This window comes from Enhydra lutris, unplaced genomic scaffold (genome assembly GCF_002288905.1).
Source record: "Enhydra lutris kenyoni isolate GAN:26980312 unplaced genomic scaffold, ASM228890v2 scaffoldscaffold2, whole genome shotgun sequence".
In the NCBI taxonomy this organism is placed as follows: Eukaryota; Metazoa; Chordata; class Mammalia; order Carnivora; family Mustelidae; genus Enhydra; species Enhydra lutris.
The window spans coordinates 68,267,074-68,278,550 of record NW_019154086.1 but is presented as its reverse complement, the minus strand read 5'-3'; the positions used below and the strand labels follow the sequence as shown (position 1 = coordinate 68,278,550).

Below are 11,477 nucleotides of genomic sequence, written 5' to 3'. Positions count from 1 at the left end.
TTTTTTTTTTACTCTAGCAAGTTGACTTTATTTTTTTTTAATTTTTTATTTTTTCAGCGTAACAGTATTCATTAGTTTGCACCACACCCAGTGCTCCATGCAATCCGTGCCCTCCCTAATACCCACCACCTGGTTCCCCCAACCTCTCACCCCCCACCCCTTCAAAACTCTCAGATTGTTTTTCAGAGTCCATAGTGTCTCATGGTTCACCTCCCCTTCCAATTTCCCTCAACTCCCTTCTCCTCTCCATCACCCCTTGTCCTCCATGTTATTTGTTATAATTCTTTAAAAATCACATATTGTTGCCCTGTCGTGTTGCCTGAAATCTCTTACTATGCTCTTACCTAGTTATGTTTTGTTTTCCTCCAAGGTCTGTGTACACTGGGCACTGAGTTGTTATGTTGCTGGAACTGAGCTATTCCACCAGAAGCTAGAGCTGCCTGAGAATGTGTCTGGTGAATTTGGATGGTTCTTCTGCCTGGCTTGTGTCTCAGCTCCCTTACAGTTCATGGCTTCTGCTCTCTCATCTGGGCTGCTCATACCAATTGGAAAGAGTACACCTTAATGAAAGCATATCGTGTGGAATGGGTGGGAAGCTGTCTGCTTTGCAATTGCCATTTTTGTTATTTCTCAATATTAATATTTCCCCTTGTCTCCCCCCCCATTGTTTTTAATTTACTTTTTTTCTTTGTGGATATTCCATTTTATCCTGAAAATCCATTCTATTTATTCACAGACATTTGTTTCTTAATACCACTAACGTGTATGTGGATTATTCCGAATGAGTCCATCTTTTAAACAAACTAATCTAGGTTTAGAGTCCAGACAGCAAGAAATGGGTAGACACTTGCCACACATTTGTGAAAGAAAACTGATAGTGGGAAATTGATCCAAAAACATCTACTGAAGTCTGTTAGACTTTTCAGTAAATAACTATCTGTCGAACTAGAAATTCTTTAGTGTCTCTGAGAAACCTCTCATTGTTGTCAGAACCTATGGTAACTTTGCCATTGTAGATAGCCAGTCAGCCAGAGCATTAATGCTCTTTTCAAAGACTTAAGTGATATAAAATAAGGAGATTATCTAAGATCCTTTTCCCCAAATATGGGCACACAGCTTTATTCAAGGTGAGGTATGGCCCCTGTTTAACCAAACTGTGTCTGTCTACAAGAATGGAAGTGAAAAATACAGTGTTTACCTGAAATTTTAACTTTGTAAACTGTAAGAATTCCAATTCAGCCAGACAAGAGGATTAACCTTATTTTACTTCACCTTTTCTGTTTTTGTTTTTTTGTTTCTTAACTTTCCTTAACATCAGTAGGATTTTCAGTACAATCAAATCATTTTGGATTTTTGCTCCCTGCCTCCTCACACATCAGACTTATTAAGAGTGCTTTCTTTCTAAAACTACTTTGGGGCCACGGAGTAAAATTTTCCAACTCATATCTTATTTATTGCAGCTCAGTACCATTAAGAAGTTTCCTCCATAATGACCCTCTGGAGCTTAGAAAACCTACCAAAAGATCTAAATTTTGGGTGCTCATTGATTTACAGCTAAGGTTTTTATTTCTTGTGGTGAAATGACATGCCTTCCTTGTCTAAATTCCTTCCTGGTGTGTATCAACATTATTTAATATCTTCTAATTCAGTCATTTTTTAAAATAAATATGTCTATAAACATTGAATTTTTAAAAATCTTATTTATTTATTCCATTACTGTAGACTTGACAGATTTTTAAAAAATGAAATTTAGTAATTTATTATAATATCCTAAATCTGTCCTTTTTAAAATAAAATTAAAAAAATAAGAAGAAACTCAATAGTATATCGCATCTGAGTTGATTTAAATCTCAATATTTTAGGATAAAGAAGTACAGGATTCTGAACGAGTGTCTCTGTGGTTCTTCAGAAAATGCCTTGTTTCTAGAGTCTCTGTTTTATCTACCAAAAAATATGGGAACTCCTTGCCCCATTAGAAAATAAGAGCCGGGGCACCTGGGTGGCTCAGTGGGTTAAAGCCTCTGCCTTCAGCTCAGGGCATGATCCCAGGGTCCTGGGATTGAGCCCTGCTCAGCAGGGAGCCTGCTTCCTCCTCTCTCTCTGCTTGCCTCTCTGCCTACCTGTGATCTCTGTCTGTCAAATAAATTAATAAAATCTTAAAAAAAAAAAAGAAAAGAAAATAAGAGCCTCTTTACCCATTATGTCTCAGAGTTTTAAAAACATGTTTTCAGGGGAGTTTTGTGACCCTGTGTGTCCTATTTAAAGTGGCTAGTTTTTTAAAAAGTCATATAAAGGCTATGGGTGTTTGTGTTCTATAGCACAGAAATAATCAAGTCTGCTTCTGACTTACAGCAGAGCCAGTACTACTCTGCAGCTGATAACTGCCTATGCAGTTGCTGCTTACTCACTTTTCTACCTCTTCCTCACTCTTCAAGAATTATGCCTTTCAGCACCTTTTGTGGAAGACAGAAAACCTAAACAAAGATGCAAACCACTTGGGCATTGGGGTTTTAAAATTATTGACTAACATGGCATTTTTGTATTAGGAAGTTATTTATTTAGGACAATGTCCCTACCCCTTGTAACCCCAAAGCTGTCTGTGAATGTCAGTCCAACATCACCTTTAATATGCACTGTGGAAAGTCAGGCACTATTGGACCTCATGAGTTACAGCCTTACTGGTAGCATCCCGAAGCATGGGAAGCCTGCACCATAAACCCTCGTGTTGAATATATGTTGTGGTTGGTATTTCAAGCACATTTCACAATAGCTGAAGTCATCCTCTCTTGTGAAGACTTTATTTGTTACAACACATGGGCTGGGTTGTTTCGTTTGATGTGAAAATTAGTTTTCCAGCTGTCTCTTGCTTCTAATTAGGTAGAACCATATGAAATTGCTGATATTTGACTATATTTTATTAAAACTAATAGTAGAAAATAAGTTTCAAATCAAATTTTGTTAATCTCTTTTCACCTAATCTTTGATAGCAACCCCCAAAGTTAAAACATAATTTTCAGATTTTTCTAAAATGAGTTTTATGGTAATTTAAGAAACAAGTTTGAAAATCTTAATTTTATGATTCCTTATCTCATTAAATAATGTGAATAAATATTTTTATATCCTTTTCAGAAGAGATTCATTTCTTTTTTTTTTTATTTTTTTATTATGTTCAGTTAGCCAGCATGTAGTACATCTTAAGTTATTGTTGTAGTGTTCAATGATTCATTAGTCATGTATGGCAATGGCCAAAAGTCCCTCAAAGAAAGTGACTTTATTGGCAAAAGATGATTAGGAGGAGATTGGTGGAATCATTGGTGAAACATCCTGCTGGTTTGCCTGGAAAAATGCAGGAGAAAATGGGAGGAGTTTGCTTCAATTTAGAAAGACTCTCAAACATTATCCTCACAAACCATGTTTCAAAGGGGCCCAAATTTAATTGCTTATGAATGTAGAACAACTTACTCCCCAAGTCATTTGAGAGAGAGCAAGAGAGTGCTCGTGCTATTGCTAGGAGTTAATGGGACCTAACAGCTTGTTGTGGTGAAAGAAAGATAGAAGAGGACTTATGATAAAACCATGGTCATCCCAAGGGACTGTGTGCATACTGCATCCTCTGAAGAGCAATATCAGAGTCTTTACACTACAGAGAAATGGACTTCACACACACACACACACAAACACATACACACACACACACACACACACAAAATATCTACCCAATTCCTAAACAAATAAAGATATAACAAGATCCAAGAATGAATGAGTATCCAGAGTTCTACAGTGTATATTATCTTAAATGCCAAATTCTCAACAGCAACAAAAAAGTCACGAGATAGGGAAAAATTAGCAGAGAACATAAACTGCCTGTAAGGGTAATAATATATTGAATTGAACAGGAAAAAAAAAAAAACTTAAAATGGGAATGCAAGTTGGTGCAGCCACTTTGGAGAACAGTGTGGAGATTCCTTAAGAAATTAAAAATAGAGCTTCCCTATGACCCTGCAATTGCACTACTGGGTATTTACCCCAAAGATACAGATGTAGTGAAAAGAAGGGCCATCTGTACCCCAATGTTTATAGCAGAAATGGCCACAGTCGCCAAACTGTGGAAAGAACCAAGATGCCCTTCCACGGACGAATGGATAAGGAAGATGTGGTCCATATACACTATGGAGTATTATGCCTCCATCAGAAAGGATGAATACCCAACTTTTGTAGCAACATGGATGGGACTGGAAGAGATTATGCTGAGTGAAATAAGTCAAGCAGAGAGAGTCAATTATCATATGGTTTCACTTATTTGTGGAGCATAACAAATAGAATGGAGGACAAGGGAAGTTAGACAGGAGAAGGGAGTTGAGGGAAATTGGAAGGGGAGGTGAACCATGAGAAACTATGGACTCTGAAAAACAATCTGAGGGTTTTGAAGGGGCGGGGGGTGGGAGGTTGGGGGAACCAGGTGGCGGGTATTGGAGAGGGCACGGATTGCATGGAGCACTGGGTGTGGTGCAAAAACAATGAATACTGTTACACTGAAAATAAATTTAAAATTTAAAAAATATATATATATTAACAGAAATAGCTAATGAATGGCCAAATGCATCAGGTATCTTTTCAAGTATTAGTGATAGAAAATCAGTCACAACTAGGTTGGTACTCACAGAAAGAAGACAGGCCTTCATTTTATTATTTGGTAGTCACAGTTTACTATTTTTTCTTTAAAATGTTGCTTATATCTGTGCCCTCCTCCCCTTTCATCCTCCAGTGTCAGCTCTCATCATCTAATACATGAATTCCGGCAGTTAGCCTCATTGCTTCTAGCCTCCTTCCAATCGATTGCCAGATTCGTTTTCTTGAAAAATAGAGTCATATTATCTGGTTCTAGGAAGAATTCAGTATCTGATGCCTCTGAGATAAATTCAGATTCCTTAGGGTGGCATTTAAGATTCTCAGTAAACTGATTCCCTTCCACCCTTATTTCCCTTATTCCACAACACCTTTTAAGGATAGTTTTGTCAGCTTTCTGACTCTGTCCATGGTTCACTTCCTTCATCCCAGTTGCCAGTGTCACGCTTATTTCCATAAATATTGACTGTGGTCATACTCGTTCCTTTTTTCCTCCAAACATCATTTTCTACAAATCATTTTTAAGGCACATCTTACTTCTGATCCTGCATAAGGACTAAATATCCCATGTGACAAGGCTCTCCATTTCCTAAACTTCCAAGCAGCATGGATACAAATTTGAGCTCAATCTGAATCACCTGGTTGAACTTAAGCAAGCCACTCAATGTTTCAAAGTATGAGGATTTTTATTGAGAAAATTCATGAAAAAATATATCTAACAAGTTGGTAGGTAATATCTATTTAAGGTGTAGCTTTGTGCCTAGCAGAAAACATGTTTTCAGTAAATTACTTTTTCATTTATATTTGTAAATGAAAGTGATCAATAAATATTTATGTTTAGATATTTAGAATTTTTACTATTTTGTGCCTCATTTATGCTTACAGCATCTCCAACTTTTTGTTAATGTTATTAATGTATCAGTAATTTACATTGGAATAAGTACAGGTGGGTGGAATTCCTAGTAACAAACATGGTAAGTAATATCAAAGAAAATAACACCTTCATTATGTATAATGTATTGAAAATTGAATACTTCATTTTTGATGGACACCTAATCAAACTATATAAAAATATCCAAATCTATATGGATTTCTGTATGAATACCATCTATTTCATCTAGAGATTGATAAATCACAAGTATACAGATACACTACTTCAGAAAACATGGGAGTAAAATTGACAAACATTAAAGATCAAAGTACTCTTTTTTAATTATAAATCTTTAAGAGTATTCTTTTCTTGTCTTTAATAATTTTAACTTTGGCTAATGATGTATAACAAAATATCCCCTTTTGAGGGTGAAAATATTCTTTTTTTTAAAAGATTTTATTTATTTATCTGACAGAGAGAGAGAGAGAGATCACAAGTAGGCAGAGAGGCAGGCAGAGAGAGAGAGAAGGAAGGAGACCCCCTGCTGAGCAGAGAACATGATGCTGGGCCTGATCCCAGGACCCTGAGATAATGACCCAGGCCAAAGGCAGAGGCTTAACTGAAAGCCACCCAGGTGCCACAAGGATGAAAATAGTCTTCTTTTTCAGAACAGATATTCCATGTGAATTAATATTCAAATAAAGTCTCATGAAAAAGACTCAAAGAAAATTGGGAATCAAATACATACAGTGTACATCTGACAGATGTTGTAGTTTAAGGGATGAATTCTTGAGAACATAGAATGTGCCAGACTTTGTAAGATTATGCTTTGGAATTCCAGAAATTTGTCAACAATATTAAATGGAGGTGATCTTTACATATAGACTTGTATTCCTAGTATTTGTTGTATTTGTTCAAAATTTTAACTCATTACTCTTTGAAGCAATTAGTTAATAGTTTAGCTAATTTTTTGTGGCACAGTATGTGATCTCAAGAATAATTATTTAATTCATTCTTGAAGGGAGCTAGTAGCTAAGATTTTGGAATACATATTAGAAGAATCTCTCCTTGCAGAACCTATTTATTTGATTCCTATACTAAGATGTATTAGTAAGTGAATATTTTATGGACAAAGTGGTCCTTTTCTACTTTCTCAATATTCCATCATTTTGAAAAACATTTTTTTTTCAAATTTAAATTAATTTTCCACAGGGGATGATTCTTCCTTTAAAATTTTATAAAATTTTCTTTATAACTTTTTTCATAGCATTTATTACTTCCTTATTTCTTAGACTATAAATAAGAGGGTTTAACAAAAGGATCACTAGAGTATAAAAAACAGCACCAGATATATCTTTATCCTCTTCTTTAACTGAATGAGGTCGAGTGTACACAAAGAGAAGAGAACCATAGAATATTGAGACAGAGAAAAAGTGGGATGAACAAGTAGATAAGGCTTTGCCTCTTCCCTCTTTGGATTTCATTGTGAAAATCATGAAAAGGATGCAGAGATAGGAGATTAGGACTATGATAACAGAGAAGACTAAAACTGCACCTGCAAAGATAAATATCATCAATTCATTGATATAAGGGTCAACACAGGAAAGTCTGTATAATGGAAAAACATCACAAAAAAAGTGATTAATTTGATTTGACCCACAGAAAGTTAACCTAAAGAGAAACCCTACAGGAATCATGGGATGCAGGTTTCCAGCTATGTAGGCCCCTGTGATCATCTGAATGCACACTTTCTTTGACATCATGGTGTGGTACTGCAGAGGGCTACATATGGCCACATAGCGATCATAGGCCATTGCTGCCAGGAGAAAGCAGTCTGTAGTTTCAACAAGGCAGAGAAAATAAAATTGTGCCATGCATTCATAAAGAGAAATTGTTTTGTCCTTTGAAAAGAAGTTCTCTAACATTCTGGGGGTAATGGCACAGGAACAACAGGAATCCATCAGAGCCAGATTGCCCAGGAAGATGTACATTGGTGTGTGAAGACGATGCTCCATAAAAATCAATGTCACCAGGCTCAGATTCCCCACCATAGTGATCACATAGATAGTGAGAAACACCACAAACAGGAGGCTCTTCAACTCTGGGCGATCTGTAAATCCTATGAGGATAAATTCAGTGGTCAAGGAATAGTTATCTTCAGTCATATCCACCTTCTCTGTTGAGATAGGAATTCTGGAGATATAAGATTCTAATTTAGAATGTGTATAACTTTATTTCCAAATTTTTCTTTTTACAATAAAGAGAGAAGCTTCTCCAAACTCCCCTTAGTATCTCTGGATACAGGCACACAAACCTCTAGGGGATAGTCATTCCCCTAACATGTCATTTTATAACCTCAATTCTGAAAATCAACATTCCCATGAATATTTTTTGTAATTGCAAGAAGAATGCTTACAATGGAAAAGGTTTGTCTTCATGAATTCATGTATGAATAGTGTACAAATCTTGCATATTGTTCATTGTTGACAAAGAATTTCAGTGTCAATTTTTGTATTAAGGATCCTTAAAATAAATTTACCATCAATTTTCATGTATACACATTTTTGTAATTGAGCACAAAGATTCCATATACTTTCCTGATGGAGTGAATGCCTGAAAATAACATTCAACAAGTATTAAATTTCTATTTTAGGAATTGTATGAAGATCACAAAAGTTTAAGACTAAGACTTTCATCCTTTAAGAAAATTACTTTGGCTATCCAAGGAAGTAAATGTCTGTATATTTTCACCTCTTTCATTACTTTCTCTGGGATTAGATCCATTTCCATAAAAACTGATTTTGTCCATCCCATCATTCCTGTCGATTTTTCCCAGATATCTCAGCCTTATTCTTCTTTATGTAAAGCAAAGTTTACATACAATGTTACTTAAGAAAGTTTTAACTAAATGCACCAGACCACACTGATTTTTACTTCCTGCATTCTCAAGCATTACCTATATATGCAACACAATCTAGAATTGCTTCTGAATTAAGCTTCATTCTTACCTGTATGTTTTGAAGATATACCTTATAATCAGGAAAAGTCAGCATGAACTTAGTTTAAATGTCATGCTAATAGCCTTCAAAGGTGAGAAGTTGAAATCGGAGAACAATGTATATAGACTAACTAATTCAGATAAATCAATACTTATGGATGCTAATAGTAAAGATAAAGATAAATTTGAATACTTCCTTTACCTGAGTGCTCTGAGAAGAGTCTTACAATATCAGGTTGCTTTTAATGGTGGTATGTCTTGAGAATTTCAAGATATAAATTATAGTCTCAAAAACATTCAGAATTAAAAGAATGAAAATCTAGGAGACTAAGAAGTCAATGTCAATAATTATGTTCCTTAAAATGCAAAATTAAACTTTCCCATCAAATGCTTATGGGACTTCACTACGACGATGTCAGTGAATTTCTATGGGGAGATTCAGCTCCCAAAACATGTTAACTCTGTGACATAAATTAAAGATGACCTGTGAGACAATGAGGTTAAAGTAAATGATCTTTGCTAAAGTCACTAAGTCATTTGATGATCATTTTGCTGATTCTTAGGTAACTGACATCATGTTTAGAATTGTGTTCATTATCCTGTGCATAAAATGTAAAATAAGCCAAAGAGAGTCTTGGGTCAGTTTGGACAGTTATTGGAGAGATTAATATGGTTTATAAAGATGATTAGCATTTAGAGAGGAGAACAAAGGTGTGGGAGGTTTAGCTAGGCTTATCAACTCTTTCACATCAATCCTTCACTCTGTGTTGAATTGGTTCCATGTATTGTCACCAATCATGTCATGCACCTTTTAGAGAAACTATCAACAAATTGAGTTAGATCTTCAATACCTGCTGCACTAACTGCTAACATTTCCATTCAGTTCAAATTTTATCAAGTACTTTCAGTATGCAGGGTATTGGAAAAGACAATGGGGACTGTGGCACAGGATGTGAAAATGGTAGAGGTAAGTTCTTAGTTTTTATATATGGATCCCACAAGAATCTCATCATCTAGTGGGGAGAAAGAAAGGCACTTACATTGGTAACTAGTATGCAATTTCGGCTATAATACTAAAAAGAGTGTAAACATGTTATATAAAAATGTACTGAGGGAAGGGAATGGTGACCGGGAGGAAGAAAGAAAGGTTTTCCAGTGGAAGTATAATTCCAGATAACTTTATAGGATAAGCACGATAATAATTGGAGAAGAACATGAGGCAAACCAATAGGTTGAGGGAACCATGTATAAAAGCCTGGACTCCAAAAACAGTCAGACCTAATTTTAAAAAAGGATGGTAAACTGGAGTGACTGAAGCTTTCTCATACAGGATACATGGAGACCCAACAGGTAATATAAAAAGAAAAGGAAAATAGACTGGAAATTGTCCTATTTGATTCTTTCCATTTATTTTCTCTGCTCTGCCAGTTTACTAAAACCCTCTCCAAGGACACAACCAACTTGAAATGCCAACCCCAAAGAATATCTAATTATTTTCCTAACCAACTGTAGTGTTTGGTACTATTAAAGTCTTCTCTGGCTTTTTATGGTAACGCTCTCTGCTTCTGTCCTTGATTGATGCATCTCAGTGTTTTACACTAGGACAGGTTTCCCTCTTTGCCCTGAATGATGCTTCTTTCTGATTGTATCCTGGACGTCCCTCTTCTTTCATTCTAGACTTTTCTCCATATTAGCTCATCTGCTCTTGTGTTTCCAACTACCTTTCATCTGCTGATGGCTTCGGTAGAGGAGATATTTCTAACCATTTTGGTGTACATTGATACTAATAAGATCATTGGTAGTAGGTCCTAAATATATATACTCTTACCTACAAATTAGATAGGTACATCACTATACTAAAATATTATGAATTATAAAACATGAAAAGAGAAATTTGAAAAGAATTAGACTAAAGAAATGGTATTAAAATTTTTTTAAATTTTTATTTTTTATAAACATATAATATATTTTTATCCCCAGGGGTACAGCTCTGTGAATCACCATATTTACACACTTCATAGCACTCACCATAGCACATACCCTCCCCAATGTCCATAACCCCACCTCCCCTCTCAACCCCCCTCCCTCCAGCAACCCTCAGTTTGTTTTGTGAGATTGAGTCACTTACAGTTTGTCTCCCTCCAAATCCCATCTTGTTTCAATTATTATTCTCCTGCCCCCTTAACCCCCCGTGTTGCATCTCCACTTCCTCATATCAGGGAGATCATATGATAGTTGTCTTTCTCTGATTGACTTATTTCGCTAATCATGATACCCTCTAGTTCCATCCACGTTGTCGCAAATGGCAAGATTTCATTTCTTTTGATGGCTGCATAGTATTCCATTGTGTATATATACCACCTCTTCTTTATCCATTCATCTGTTGATGGACATCTAGGTTCTTTCCATAGTTTGGCTATTGTAGACATTGCTATTATAAACATTCGGGTGCACGTGCCCCTTCGGATCACTACGTTTGTATCTTTAGGGTAAATACCCAGTAGTGCAATTGCTGGGTCATAGGGTAGCTCTATTTTCAACATTTTGAGGAACCTCCATGCTGTTCTCCAGAGTGGTTGCCCCAGCTTTCATTCCCACCAAAAATGTAAGAGGGTTCCCCTTTCTCCGCATCCTCACCAGCATCTGTCATTTCCTGACTTGTTAATTTTAGCCATTCTGACTGTTGTGAGGTGATATCTCATTGTAGTTTTGATTTGTATTTCCCTGATGCCGAGTGATGTGGAGTACCTTTTCATGTGTCTGTAGGCAATCTGGATGTCTTCTTTGCAGAAATGTCTGTTCATGTCTTCTGCCCATTTTTGATTGGATTATTTGTTCTTTGGGTGTTGAGTTTGCTAAGTTCTTTATAGATTTTGGACACTAGCCCTTTATCTGATATGTCATTTGCAAATATATTCTCCCAGTCTGTCAGTTGTCTTTTGGTTTTGTTAACTGTTTCCTTTGCACAGCAAAGGAAACAGT

General features: G+C 36.0%; 1 protein-coding gene across 1 annotated transcript; it reads right to left on the bottom strand.

The window, feature by feature from the left end:
* Nucleotides 1-6,732: 6,732 nt before the first annotated feature.
* LOC111151346 (olfactory receptor 5K3-like) lies at nucleotides 6,733-7,662 on the bottom strand. Its single transcript, XM_022509301.1, has one exon. It carries the CDS (start codon nucleotides 7,660-7,662, stop codon nucleotides 6,733-6,735), a length of 930 nt encoding a protein of 309 aa, XP_022365009.1.
* Nucleotides 7,663-11,477: the final 3,815 nt, after the last annotated feature.

Excerpts from the sequence above, each read along its gene's own strand:
- LOC111151346 (XM_022509301.1), bottom strand. The coding sequence starts at position 7,662 with ATGACTGAAGATAACTATTCCTTGACCACTGAATTTATCCTCATAGGA.